This window comes from Pithys albifrons, chromosome 28, assembly GCF_047495875.1.
Source record: "Pithys albifrons albifrons isolate INPA30051 chromosome 28, PitAlb_v1, whole genome shotgun sequence".
Classification (NCBI taxonomy): Eukaryota; Metazoa; Chordata; class Aves; order Passeriformes; family Thamnophilidae; genus Pithys; species Pithys albifrons.
Window position 1 is genome coordinate 1,531,881 of NC_092485.1, and position 14,815 is coordinate 1,546,695.

Genomic DNA, 14,815 nt, shown 5'->3' on the forward strand with positions numbered 1-14,815 from the left:
GAAGCAGAACAAAAAAGATTGAAATAGGACAGCAGGGAATTCTCCAGCCCAAATCTCATCTTGCAGTCAGACTTTGGCATCCTGTAATTGCATTCAGGACTCAATCATCATCTTAACATTCAACTATCCCACGTTTGGCTCTGCTCTGGGGGAGATTCCTCAGTCATCCAACTGCACAGCAGTCAAGTTACTTGGTTTGTGGCTCACTGTGTGCCCAGGCCCCACTCAGTCCATGCAGGTTTCAGACAGTTTATCCACACGTGAAGATAAACCTGATTAGCAAAATCCTCTCTGGTCCATCAGCTTACACAGGAGGATGGCAATGTTCATATCTGAACCCGTGGACTAATTACTTCTGCAAAACAATTAGTTTTAGGGAAAACAAGTGCCTAACTCTGGTGAGCTAACCCAGAGATTTTGCTGCAGACAGCTCTGGGCAAAGGCTGAGTGCAGAGTGCAGACAGGGACTCCAGTTCCTCCTGTGGGAGGACACAGCAACCCAAGGGCAGCCACCACACAGGTTCCAGCTGAAGCTGCAGGTTCCTCAAGCTCTGACACACCCAGCCTTCCTTCCTGGGCATCTCTTTCCCTTCCAGGTTCCTCATGCTATGGTACATCTTTTCTGGGCATCTCCTCCCCATCCAGATCATTCATCTCTAAGTTATTGGTCCTCATTAAATCTAAGAATAAGAGAAAACTAAAAAACAGCCTTTGGTTTTGAAAGTGTTCCACCTTTTACAGGTGACATCTGGTGACACCACCTTTAGAGTTGTGGAAAAACTGTACCTAACTCATCTTCCAGCAAAAGATCCTCATTTTAGTCTCATGTTCTGGGGGAAAACAGACAGAAATACCTCTTCAATTAGCAATGCCTTAAGGATAAGAACTCACTGAACTACAGCATGGCTGTTTTATTCAGCTCCCTTCCTTAGAAACTCCATCTCCTGGACTGCTGACTGCAAATAGTTAATGAGTGTACACAGTTTGGACACTACCAAAGTTCTTGATTAAAGAAGTTTATTCCAATCAGTTGACACGATTTACATCAGTATTAAAGAGGCAGTAAAATGGCAAAGACTTGCAATTCACTGTTGGATTTAATACTCTTCACCTTCATCTTCTCCATCCACCGAATCTGTGCCCACTTCTTCATAATCTTTCTCAAGTGCAGCCAAATCTTCCCGAGCCTCTGAGAACTCCCCCTCCTCCATCCCTTCTCCAACATACCAGTGGACAAAGGCACGCTTGGCGTACATCAGGTCAAACTTGTGGTCCAGGCGAGCCCAGGCCTCGGCAATGGCCGTGGTGTTGCTCAGCATGCACACTGCCCTCTGCACCTTGGCCAGGTCCCCCCCGGGCACCACCGTGGGGGGCTGGTAGTTGATGCCAACCTACAGGAGATGCAGAAAAGACCATGAGTTTCTTTGGGTGTTTTACAGAGACTATAATCAATAGCTCATCAAACACTAAACTAGTTTTGTAATGTCTTTTTTATCAGGTGAAGCATTTCAACCAAGAACAAAATTAAATGTGTCTTTCTAAAATCACAGAATGGTTTGGGTTGGAAGGAACCTCAAAACTCATCTCATTCTACTCTATAACTCCCTGAAGGGAAGTTCTGGCCAGGTGGGGGTTGGTCTCTTCTCCCAGGCACTCAGCAATAGGACAAGGGAGCACGATGGGCTCAAGCTCTGCCAAGGGAAATTGAAGTTGGAGATCAGGTAGAAATTCTTTGCAGAGAGAGTGCTCAGGGATTGGAATGGGCTGCCCAGAGAGGGGGTGGATTCCCCATCCCTGGAGGTTTTTAAGGTGAGATTGGACATGGCACTGAGTGCCATGATCTGGTAAAGGGACTGGAGTTGGACCAACGGTTGGACTTGATGATCTCAGAGGACTTTTCCAACCCAATCCATTCTATGATTCTGTGGATGTGACACTGAGTGAGAATCTACCATGTCTTGATCCAACCCCACTGTGATCACCAGCCCAGGGCACTGAGTGCCCTGGGCTGGTGATCACAGTGGGGTTGGATCAAGGGTTGGACTTGATGATCTCAAAGGTCTTTTCCAACCCAATCCATTCTGTGATTCTGTGATTGAATAAAATGTGTCACCCACAAAACTGCTCTGTATGACAACCTAAGCCTCCACTTCCTAAAACACAAACCAGGTACTCCCAGAACAGCATGATGAGGAAACACACTCCAGCGACCCAGGACAGTGAATGAGAAGTCTGAGAAACCCGGACGAAAACGAGACTTGCCTTAAAACCAGTAGGACACCAGTCCACGAACTGGATGGTGCGCTTGGTTTTGATGGCGGCGATGGCGGCGTTGACGTCCTTGGGCACCACGTCCCCGCGGTACAACATGCAGCAGGCCATGTACTTGCCGTGGCGAGGGTCACACTTCACCATCTGGTTGGAAGGCTCAAAGCAGGCGTTGGTGATCTCAGACACAGAGAGCTGCTCGTGATAGGCCTTCTCTGCCGAGATAATCGGGGAGTAGGTCACCAGCGGGAAGTGGATCCGAGGGTAAGGCACCAGGTTAGTCTGGAACTCAGTAAGGTCCACGTTTAAGGCACCATCGAACCTGAGGGAGGCGGTGATGGAGGACACGATCTGACCAATGAGGCGGTTCAGGTTGGTGTAGGTGGGGCGTTCAATGTCCAGGTTCCTACGGCAAATGTCATAAATGGCCTCGTTGTCCACCATGAAGGCACAGTCGGAATGTTCCAGCGTGGTGTGGGTGGTGAGGATGGAGTTGTATGGCTCCACCACAGCTGTCGAGACCTGAGGTGCTGGGTAGATGGCAAATTCCAGTTTGGATTTTTTCCCATAGTCAACTGAGAGGCGTTCCATGAGCAGAGAGGTGAAACCAGACCCGGTGCCTCCCCCAAAGCTGTGGAAAATCAGGAAACCCTGCAAGCCAGTGCACTGATCCGACTGGAAGAGAAAGTACAGGTGTTTGAGTCACTGTGTAGACATGAATTCCAAATCAAGCTCAATAAAGACAGTCTGAATTCTTACACAAACCAACTGCTCAAGCTTCAGAAATGCTGAATTTATCCACCAATAATCAAGGAGGTGTCCCATGAAAAACACTGTTCTTGGTTGTTTTAAACCCCCTCATATTGACCTCCTCAAATTGCTACTCAAAGCCCCCCTTTTACTCCCCATTCTCAGCCAAGGTCACTAACAATGACCAAGAAAAGCAGGAATAGTCAAAGACCTACACACACCATCTATCCCTTACACTGATTTGATGTTCTCAACATGCACAAGAAATGGAGCAATCCCCCACCCCTGAGCTCCTGTGCTAATCCTGTACAAGTGCCAAGCGTGTGTCTCTGCTCAGGGGCTGAGCTGTCACTCTGCATTACAGAGCCAGTCCAGTCCAGGCCTCTCAGATGACAGAACCAGACAGCTCTGTCCTCACAAAGAGGTGCCACACGATGCTCAGCTCAACTCCCAGCACTGACAGGGACCTCCAACAGTTTGTAAAAAGAAATTACAACCATGTTTTTCAGGACAAAGTACAGCCTGCTGCAAACTTATCTTTGCTTTAATTAGAGACTGTGGCAGCCAAGCACTGAGAATAACTCCAGGTGTGATCTGCAAAAGGTGAAGTTCTCAGGAAAACACACTTAGTATTCCATATCAGAGCACCAGAGGTATGACCTGGGTTGTTCTGTGCAATGAGAATTCCCACCTGTGTGACACACCTTGGGTAAGGTACATGCTTAGCAGCCCTAAAAAGAGAACTCAAACCCCCTGAGCTGCCAATTTATAAGTCTGCCACATGACCAAAGTACTGGGGAGCAGAAACATCCCAGCTTACTGAGATTTATTCCTTTTCTACCATAAAATTGATCCAGAAATCATTACAGCAAGAAACACAAACAACAGTCTCAACCACAGAAGCAAAGACTCCTATTTAAACTTCCTTCAAAGAGCCACAGCCAGAGACCAATCCTTCTCCAGCAGCAACTGCAAATCATAATTTTCAGTCCTGGCTTTCTGAAGTTGAACATGAAACTATATGTGAAGTTTTAGGTGCCTCATCAGCAATTTAGGCCACTTGAAAGCTGCTTGTAAGAAATAATCCACCCATTCTCAGTTGGCTAAGAATAAAACCAGATGCAGACTAAGTCCACAGATTCTCCCACCACAAAAAAAATGAAAGCACAGCTTACAGGGCTATGTATTTGATAACCTTATTTCCAAATCCTGTAAAACAGGATGAAAAAAAAGATGCTTAAGAGCTTTCAGTAAAGAAGAGTCTTACCAGTTTCCTGATACGCTCCAGAACGAGATCAATGATCTCTTTCCCAACTGTGTAATGACCCCGAGCATAGTTATTTGCAGCATCTTCTTTACCAGATATCAGTTGTTCAGGATGAAAGAGTTGTCTGTATGTCCCAGTCCTAACTTCATCTGGGGAAAGACAAGATAATTATTATTTCATAATATAGAAATATTATTTAGAAGTTAATTTTCTCTGTAGACCAGTTTTTCAAACTTCTGAGGGTGTCCAACATAAAGTAACTAAACTCTTAGAGATAAAATTCTTTGCAGAGAGTGCTCAGGTATTGGAATGGGCTGCCCAGAGAGTGGGTGGATTCCCCATCCCTGGAGGTTTTTCAGCTGAGCTTGGCTGTGGCACTGAGTGCCATGATCTGGTAAAGGGACTGGAGTTGGCCCAAGGGTTGGACTTGGAGGTCTTTTCCAACCCAATCCATTCTATGATTCTAACTGAGCATTACCAAGATTTAAGACAACAATCTCCTGCCCATCTCCCTGTACCACACGTGCATCACCAACAGCCACTGAACACTCACTGCCTGTCATTTGTCCCAAGACTCATCAGCTCCCCTTCCCCCGAGGCCAGGTGAGAGCTCTGCCACCTGCTCTCCCTCACCTCATGTCTCAGCTGTTCCTGGTTGCCCAGAGCCACCACCTGGCCAGCAGCAGAGGAGGCAAAACAGCCACAGGGTTCAAGAAAACACAAAGCCAGACCTCTGTTAGTGTATGGCCAAGGGTGCTTGGGCTCCTTTCAGAATTATGAGCCTTGACCAGCCCCACAGCCTTCTGCTCCCCTCAGAGTTCATTCTGCTGTGTCAGCCACAGAAAGGGGTCTGGGGTGTTACACTGAACAGGACCAGCAGGAGAGCCACAGTTTGGGCACACAGGAGTGGCCTGAGCACATTCACACATTTGCCCCAGCTCTGTATTGCAGAGTGATAAACACAAGAACTGCACAAGCACAGACAGCACAGAGCTCTGCTATGAGAGCCCCAGATGATGCAAGACAGCCATAAAGCAGCTCCAGCAGGATTATTTCCAGCACACTCTGGTGAGAGCAAAACTGGGATTCATGACACAAGGACTGAGGGTTTTGTGGAACTGGGAGCTCACTTTGAGCTGGCAGTGCAGGTCCTGCCCCAGAATGGGGGGCTGTCAGTGGCTGATGTGTGGGGTCATATCTGAACACGAAGAGACTGTGTTGCCAGAGCTGAATACAACTGATTTTCAGGAGTGGATTGTTATTTAAAGATAAGGTAACAGGAAATTGAAGTGCATATTCAGAAGTTCCTGCACTTAGACTAGTGAAGGAGACTCATTTCTTTGCTTTGGGAAAGCACCATGAACAATATGAAATCTGCTTAGTGATACAAACTGCATATTTTAAAGAGGTTCTACTGACTGCAGCACTGTCATGCTGTTCCAAAGGGCTGTAACTGCTGCTTGCATAGCAAAAGCATGAGGCACGTTCACAAGACCCTTTTAACTCCACAGCCTGGCAGAAGGTAATAGTGAAATTCTGGAGAGCTCATAGTGCATGTTTGCATCTCAACAAACATGGAGCCAAGTCTTTCCCATCACTAGAAAGGTGTCAGCAAGCTTCATGCTGTAAAAATCTGCAGCCCCAAAGCACTTTTCAGGCCTAGAGAAATGGATCCTTTATCACAGAATTGATTAGGTTGGAAAAGACCTCCGAGATCATCAAGTCCAACCTTGGTCCAACTCCAGTCCCTTTACCAGATCATGGCACTCAGTGCCACGGCCAAACTCAGCTGAAAAACCCGCCAGGGATGGGGAATCCACCCCCTCTCTGGGCAGCCCATTCCAATGCCTGAGCACTCTCTCTGCAAAGAATTTTTCCTGCTCTCCAACTTCAATTTCCCCTGGCAGAGCTTGAGCCCATCGTGCCCCCTTGTCCTATTGCTGAGTGCCTGGGAGAAGAGACCAACCCCCACCTGGCCAGAACTTCCCTTCAGGCAGTTCCAGACAGTGCTGAGGTCACCTCTAAGCCTCCTCTTCTCCAGGCTAAACACCCCCAGCTCCCTCAGCCTCTCCCCACAGGACTTGTGCTCCAGTCCCTTCTCCAGCCTCGTTGCTCTTCTCTGGCCCCGCTCCAGCCCCTCAATCTCTTGCCTCAACTGAGGGGCCCAGAACTGAACACAACACTCAAGGTGTGGCCTCCCCAAGGCAGAGTCCAGGGGAAGGGTCACTGCCCTGGACCTGCTGGCCATGCTAGTTTGGATCCAGGCCAGGATCCCCTTGGCCTTCTTGGCCACCTGGGCACACTGTTGGCTCCTGTTGAGCTTCCTGTCCCTCAGTCCCCCCAGGTCCCTCTGCCTGGCTGCTCTCCAGCCACTCTGTGCCCAGCCTGGAGCGCTGCATCTCAAACAAAGCCAAGTATTTTTCCATCCCTAGGAAAGTGTAGGCAAGCTTCATGGTATAAAAATCTGTGGTTCCAAAGCATTTTTCAGGCCTAGAGAAATGGATCCCTCAGTCACAAAGATGTGCAAGTGTTCTGCAGGCCCTGACACAGGTCACTGTTACCTATGACTGCAGGTTCCAGGTCCACAAACACGGCCCTCGGGACGTGCTTCCCAGCCCCGGTCTCGCTGAAGAAGGTGTTGAACGAGTCGTCCCCGCCGCCGATGGTCTTGTCGCTGGGCATGTTTCCATCGGGCTGGATGCCATGCTCCAGGCAGTACAGCTCCCAGCAGGCATTCCCAATCTGCACGCCCGCCTGGCCCACGTGGATGGAGATGCACTCGCGCTGCGGGACAGAAACGGATCACTCAGCACAAACAGCACCGCCCTTGTTCAGCAAACGTTCTGCACACCCAGCTCGAACAGCCCTTAAAACATTGGCCTTATTGTCCTGGTGTTGGGGGTATTTGGCACAAAAAACCAACAGAACACAAAAGCCCTTTTCAGTCATCAACAGCTCTACCCAGGAAGACCCTTTTGGACATCATCACTTTCACAAGCTCACTGCTCCTTAATGTCCTTCGGTGAGACAGGAAGAGTCTGATCAACTCTTCCAAATCCTTCAGCCAACCCCGCTCTTCACACCAAACCCTGAATATCGAGAAAAGCTGCTGATTGCACCTGTCACTGGCCTCGGTGTCCTGAACAGCATCACCCAGACTCCAGCCCCAGCAGAACAGCCACCAGAGGCAGCAAAACCCTCCCCAAAATCCAGGGGCACTTCATTTAGTGGACATAAAATCAGAAAAACATTCTCCTGATCCCTTTAGGAAACTTTGCCGTTGTGTAAGAAAGTCTTGGCCTACCAAACACCCCTTTGCATCCCTCCATTTACACCCATCATTAGGCCTCACACCCTTTGATGCACACAAAGTACTCAACTCCTTATCAGCAGACAAAACTCCCTCATGGAAGCCATGCAGAAAATAGTTCACGGCACCAAAAGGATCTATTCCTACCCATTTAAGGATTCCCAGGTTCCCTTTGATGTCTAGAGCATAATCCTGGCTTCTTTAATATTTCAGGACAGGACTGAAATACTATTCTTCTTGAAGGCTGCTGCTCCATCACTTTGCAGGCAGAAGCACTGGGCTGGGGAGGTGCTGTGATGGCAGAGGACACCCAGCCCACCTGCAGAGAGGACACCCAGGACAGTTAAACTGGCTGTGGTGCCACGGAGAGGCCAAGCCACGGCCATGGATGAGGACTCGTCCCTTCAGGAGAGCAGGACAGCCTGAAACCCTTCCAAAGGGAGCAGAGAAGAACACAGGCCACCACAGATCCTCACCTGACTGAGGTCCTACCAGTGACCTACACCTTGCTGGTGAAGCTCCCAAACAGCTGCGGAATGTCACTGAAAGGGCTACACTGTGAGGACTACACTGCACCACAGAGATGGTGGAGGGTGTAAAGAAGGGTTTGAAAAGTGGCTGAGGCCACTTGGCTTGTTTAGCCCAGAGGAGAGATCTGATCATGGTCTACAGATCTGCCTTGTGAGAGGAAGCAGAGGGTTCTCAGTGACAGGACTCAAGGGAATGGCTGGAGTTGTGTCAGGGCAGGGTTAGGTTGGATATTCACAGAAGGTTCTTCCCCCAGAGGGTGGTGGGCACTGACCAGGCTCCCCAGGGCAGTGGGCACAGCCCCAAGGCTGCCAGAGCTACAGGAGTGCCTGGACAACACCTACAGGGACAGGGTGGGATTATTGGGGTGTCTGTGCAGGGCCAGGAGTTGGATTCAATGGCCCTTGTGGGTCCCTTCCAAGACAGGAGATTCCATGACTAGCATGACCAAGCAAGGTGAATACATGTCAGACCACATGTGAGCTCTCCAGCACCACATGAACGAGCACTACATTAAGACCACACAAAGCAACAGCAACAATCCATGTTCCAAAGAAAATATGTCTGAAAGCACAACTTGGCAACACACCCACAGCCCAGGTGCTACAGGTGGCATGTTAAGCCCCAGTGTGTTTACTCTGACAAAGTACAAAGTTCAGCACATGGGGCAGTGACTCTGCACAAGTACAAACAGCAGTAACTGAGAACTGCTGCAAAGATCCTGGGGGGGTCACCACACAGCCAAGCCTGAATGTCCCACAGGGCATTCTCATCCTCAGTGAGGCAAACCATGTGCCAGGCTATCAAAAGAGGTACAAGGCCAGTGCAGAAGCCTTCCCTCTGCTCTGCAGGTGGGTCCAGGTTGGAGGCTCAGTGGCTGCTGTGAGGTTCAGGTTCATGGTAGGAAAAGCCTCCCCAGCACATCAGGGGGGCACTTGAACAGGATACCAGAGAGGTGGAAAGGGATCTCCATCCTTGGAAGTTTTCAAAACTTGGCTAGACAAGGTTAGACACAAAACCTGGCCTGATGCTACTGTCAGTCCTGCCTCAAGAGTCCCTTCAGCTGCTTCCCTGTGACTCCGCCAAGGACTTCTACATGTGGCCGTTCAATTAAGCACAAAACCTTTATCAGGCGCTAAAAGACCCTCGCCCATTTTGCTCTGCGTGGCCTTTTCACACCACCAAGAAAACTAAAGAACAGAACAAAATCTGAGCCTTCAAAGTATCATCTCCAAGTTGCAATGACAGGCAAGAAAGGTATCACACTCATTACAGCTCAGGGTGTCACACTCATTACAGCTCAGGGTGTCACACTCATTACAGCTCAGGGTGTCACACTCATTACAGCTCAGGGCCCTCACACACCACTGTGGGGAGCATCGTAATTAATATGACTTTAATTGTGTGCTACAGACGGTGCTGGTAAGTGCTGTGTTCAACCCATGACACAGAATGCTGTTATTTACTGAAGTAGCACTAAACGACCTCTCCACACTTATATATATTATTTGCAAGCACAGAAACAGCTTCAGGAAGAACTAAGGCAGAATTTCTCCAGCCCAGTCTCTGCCTCCTTTGCCCATGGGATGTGCTCCAGCTGACGGGCACTGGCCTGTCCTCTGTCACTGCCCTTCCAGCAGCTGCAGACTCGGCCCCCTGCACTCACTGCCGGGTTAATGCCCCTCAGTTGAGTCACGCCGTGGGTCCCCTGCACGGTATTTAAGGTCCAACTTCACCTGTGTGAGGTGGATGGAAAGCCAAGTTTCCTGAGAGCGGCAGTGACAGCTCTGACCAAGCTCAACAGCACATCACATGGAGGAAAATTCCCTGGGCTGGGACTCCAGGGAACCTGTACCCTTTGAAGAGACTGTATTCGCACTCCTGATCAGACTTTATTTTAAAAACGAGACCAGAAACAGCTTCCCGGGGAAGTACAAGAACAAGACAAGGACATCAACACATCCCATCGGCGCTCTGACTCGCAACTCATTTTCAGTTCAATAAATATTCCCCACGCATTCACAAGCCTGCAGGAGCAGACCAGTCCATTTCAGCTTCTGCCAATCTCTTTCCAGGGAGGTGCAGGAGGCCACAACCCCCGAGGAAGGGCCGCGCACCCACCGCAGCCTCCGGCCGTGCCCAGCAAAGCACCTGAGCCCTGTCCTGTGGTTCGCCCAGCCCCGCTCACACCTCCCACATTCCATCTTCAAGCTGACTCACAACTTACCACCTCATTCCCCATACCCATCTCTCTCAAATCCCTTTAGACCTCTCCACATGGCCCCATTCCCGGCGCTGGCAGCCCCGCGGAGCGGCGGCACTGAGGGGACACCGGCGGCCGTGCCAGGGGCTGCCCTGCTCCGCGGGGCCCACGGCGGCTCCCCGTAACCCTGCAAGCCCCGCAGCCATCCCGCGGTGCGGGCAGCAGGACCCGCGGCCCCGGGGGGCAGCGGGGCCGGGGCCGAGGGTCCCTCAGGCCGCCATTTTGGGACGCCACAGCGGGAGCCACCCGGGAACGACATTTTGGGACGAGCCCCACGGCTCACCACGGGCGTGCCCCGTGCCCCGCTCCCCCTGCCCTACCCCGCCCTCCCCGCAGCCCCAGGACGGCCCCGCCGCCCCCAGCCCGCTCTCACCATGGCTCGGGAGCGCCGGGACAGACGCGCAACGTGTCTGGGCAGCACCGCGACAGCGGGGACGCCGCCCGGGCTTAGCTTATATACCAAGGGGGCGGGGCGATGGGCCTCCCGCGCTGCGCTCATTGGAGCGGCTTGCGCTCGGCGGGGCGTCATTGGGTGGCAAGAATGTCTGTCACGTTCCTGTGCATGGTATTGGTTGATTCGTAACGAGGGGCGGGGAGGGGCGGGGTTTTGTTTTCCCGCCAACGGAGGCACCGCCCTTCGGTGGTTCGCGCGGATCTGGCCTGGGATCGGTGTCCTGGAATGGGATCGGAGTCCTGGGCTGGGATCGGTGTCTTGGAATGGGATTAGTGTCCTTGGACTGGGATGGCTGTCCTTGGGCTGGAATCGGTGTCCTGGGATGGGATTGGTGTCCCTAGGCTGGGATCAGTGTCCTGGAATGGGATCGGTGTCCTTGGACTGGAATGGCTGTCCTTGGAGTGGGATGGCTGTCCCTGTGCTGGGATGGCTGTCCCTGTGCTGGGATGGCTGCCCTTGGACTGGGATGGCTGTCCTTGGACTGGGATGGCTGTGCCTGTGCTGGGGTGGCTGTCCCTGTGCTGGGATGGCTGTCCCTGTGCTGGGATGGCTGTGCCTGTGCTGGGATGGCTGTCCCTGTGCTGGGATGGCTGTGCCTGTGCTGGGATGGCTGTGCCTGTGCTGGGATGGCTGTCCCTGTGCTGGGATGGCTGTCCTTGGACTGGGATGGCTGTGCCTGTGCTGGGATGGCTGTGCCTGTGCTGCGATGGCTGTGCCTGTGCTGGGATGGCTGTGCCTGTGCTGGGATGGCTGTCCTTGGACTGGGATGGCTGTGCCTGTGCTGCGATGGCTGTGCCTGTGCTGGGATGGCTGTCCCTGTGCTGCGATGGCTGTGCCTGTGCTGCGATGGCTGTCCTTGGACTGGGATGGCTGTGCCTGGGCTGGGATGGCTGTGCCTGTGCTGGGATGGCTGTCCTTGGACTGGCATGGCTGTCCCTGTGCTGGGACCTCTGTGCTATGTCCTAATGGTTGTATTCACAGCAATATTCCTGGGATTGGCAGACTCAGGCCCTGCTGAAGCAGCTGTTGAGTGTGTGGGTCTGCTGTTTGGTACCTGGAGCTCTGCCCACCCTCCAGGGGCTCAGCGTCAGTTCCAGGAAATTGCTCCTTCCTCTGCTGAGCTGACCCTCAGGAGAGGGATGTGAAACAAATTTAAACAATAACAAAATAGATCTTCCTGTGTGGATCTCCACTCCTGAGAGCAGCCTGGACAAATGGGATACTTTGGGTGGGAGTGGGAGGAAATCATGTCAGGCCGAGTGTATGGAATGAGTGATGGGAACTGATGAACCCCCTGTGGCTGATTCCAAAGGCAGGAACTGAAGGGATGAAGCCCCTGTGGCTGATCCCAAGGGCAGGAACTGAAGGGATGAAGCCCCTGTGGCTGATTCCAAAGGCAGGAACTGAAGGGATGAAGCCCCAGGAGAGGAGCTGAGGTGGTGCCAGGACAGGCTGGAGCTGCCCAAGAGCCTTTGAGATTCAACAAAGTAGCATCAAACCCATGATTTTTCTCACCAAACTCTCACCAATACTTGGTGCAGCTAAAGCAGTCCCAGTAAATCCAGATGAGCAGGATAATGGTGCTTTCAGAGCTGAGAGACAGGTCAAAAATCCATTTCCCAGTGGCTGTTGAGATAAATCAGAGCGGGTAGTGGGCACAGCAGCTCAGGATGTGAAAACAGCTGAAGCTGAACCAGGGCACACTCTGACCCTGCAGCCCAAACCCAGGCACTCAGTAATAGGACAAGGGGACACGATGGGCTCAAGCTCTGCCAGGGGAAATTGAAGTTGGAGAGCAGAAAAAAATTCTTTGCAGAGAGAGTGCTCAGGCATTGGAATGGGCTGCCCAGAGAGGGGGTGGATTCCCCATCCCTGGAGGTTTTTCAACTGAGCTTGGCTGTGGCACTGAGTGCCATGATCTGGTAAAGGGACTGGAGTTGGCCCAAGGGTTGGACTTGATGATCTCAGAGGTCTTTTCCAACCCAATCCATTCTATGATTCTCTTGGTCAGGGCAGATGAAACAGCACTGGGAACACCCATGGCTGGGGTTGGGGCCAGGGCTGAGTGTCACAGGGAGGGATGGTGTGACACAGTTAATCATTCACAAACATGGCCCTTTCCCTCCCTTCCCAGCACAGGGGGATGGGATGGATTTGGGGCTGAGGTGGGGAGGAGCCTCCCAAGCAGGGAATGATCCCCTGAGCTCTGCTCAACACAGGGCTGTGGCAAATGAGTGCCCAGGGCCACCTCCATGGGAGCTGGGCCGAATGTTGGCACCATGGTGCTGGTGCAGGTGCCCCTCTGCTCTGGGGCTGGGTTTGGATACCTGTGTTTTAATCCTGAGGACACTGCTGAGGACATAACCCATGACCCAAGAGGAGACAGGCTCAGGCTCAGCCATTTCCCTCTGAGCTCTCCCATGGTGGCCCAAGGGAATGCCTTGGGTAGTGTGGAAGAAGGGCCTGTGGAACAGCACCAGTGCCCTGGGATATTCTTCCTCACCTTCAGGGATTCCTGTCTTAGAGGCTTCCTGAACCACCAGCCTGTATTTTCTGAGCATAGGCTGTTTTGCTTCTCTCTTTGCTCCTGCCCCATTCCCCACTGGGGCTCCAGGTAACAGAGTCTCCTCCTGCCTCAGGGGTCCTGTCCTGCTACAGGAACAGGTGGGGTTTGGTGCTGGCAAGGAATCACCTCCAAATTGCTTTGACAGGGGTCATGTATTTTAGTTTAATCCTCCTTTGCAACACTTGGGTCCAGGGCTGCTGGTTGTGGACTTTTCCAGAGCTGCTGTTGCACAGTCCTGACCTTTGGCTGTTGCAAAATGCACTGTCAGCTCTGCCGAGGCTGGAGGGGGACAAAGTTCCTGACATCAGGTAAAGCAGCACCTTCATTAGTCTTTTGAAGAGGTGGAAGGGAAAGAGAAACAGGGGATTTGTTCTTTTTATTTTTTTTCTCTGTAGCCTGGGAGGGGAATGGCAGGTAAGGAAAACTTCTATAAAGTTGAGCCAGCAAGAGTGAGGAAAACCAGCACTTTCCTGTGCTGAGCACTGAGATTTTTGTTGGTTTAGTCCTGACTGTGGTTGGAGTGTGCCCAGACAGGCTCGTCTGGCCACTCAGGTCTGGCTGTCACAGGTTGTGCTGTCACTGATCCAGAGCTGCAGGAGCAGCCAGAACTGTGTCCTCTCCTGCCTGGATGGATTGATATGAACCAAACATATCATGGGAACAACAGGAGACACCCACAGTGGAACTGGGTGCACTGGAGTGGGTTACAATCAGACCCCCCTGCAGCTCTCCCTGCCCCATGCCCAGGGAACAGAACTCACCCTGGAGCAGAAAGGGGGTTCTCAGCCTGTTTCTATTTCCTGAGAAAGCTGCAGATCCACAAGTTATGCTGGGAAAGGTAGGGAAACCCTGCTCTGCCTTGGGGAGGTGGGGACATGCCCTGTGAGGGGCAGGCTGTGCAGGGGGATGTGCCCCTGGATGCCCAGGGCAGTGGGGACAGCCCAGGGCACAGTGCTGGGCTTGGAGGGCAGAGCAGGGTGTTCATCTCCCCCACAGACCTGCACAATTGTCCCGGGTTTGGCCAGCACAGGGGGAATTTTTTTCACAGAGCCTGGAGCCAGGTGGGCATGGCCAGGTGGTTGTTCTGCACCACCCACACCATCCCCAGCTGGGGCAGGGGAAGGGACCCTCCCTCTGGTGGGAGAAGGGCATGGTGTGGAGGGGAAGAACAGATTGGAATTTGGTTATTGTGACAGTTTTCTGTGTAAATCGTTTCTTTGTCTTACACCTTTTGTTATTATCATAGAATCATAGAATCAGTTGGGTTGGAAAAGACCTCTGAGATCATCAAGTCCACCCCTCAATCCAACCGCCCTTTGATTACCAGATCATGGCACTCAGTGCCACATCCAGTCTCACCTTAAACACCTCCAGGGATGGGGAATCCACCCCCTCTCTGGGCAGCCCAT

At 52.0% G+C, this 14,815-nt stretch overlaps 1 protein-coding gene across 1 annotated transcript; it reads right to left on the reverse strand.

Moving 5' to 3' along the window:
• Positions 1–989: 989 nt before the first annotated feature.
• Positions 990–10,815, reverse strand: LOC139683528 (tubulin alpha-1C chain). The gene is made up of 5 exons (XM_071578756.1): positions 10,760–10,815; positions 6,847–7,069; positions 4,286–4,434; positions 2,263–2,943; positions 990–1,391 (listed from the first exon to the last, which is right to left on the reverse strand). The coding sequence occupies exons 1-5, from the start codon at positions 10,760–10,762 to the stop codon at positions 1,098–1,100; spliced, it is 1,350 nt and encodes a 449-aa protein (XP_071434857.1). The 5' UTR covers positions 10,763–10,815; the 3' UTR covers positions 990–1,097.
• Positions 10,816–14,815: the final 4,000 nt, after the last annotated feature.

Bases quoted from the DNA above. Each gene is read 5' to 3' on its own strand.
- LOC139683528 (XM_071578756.1), bottom strand. The intron at 4,435-6,846 runs GTAACAGTGACC...GTCTTTCCCCAG, and splicing joins CCTGGAACCTGCAGTCATAG to ATGAAGTTAGGACTGGGACA. The intron at 2,944-4,285 runs GTAAGACTCTTC...TTTCTCTTCCAG, and splicing joins TGGAGCGTATCAGGAAACTG to TCGGATCAGTGCACTGGCTT.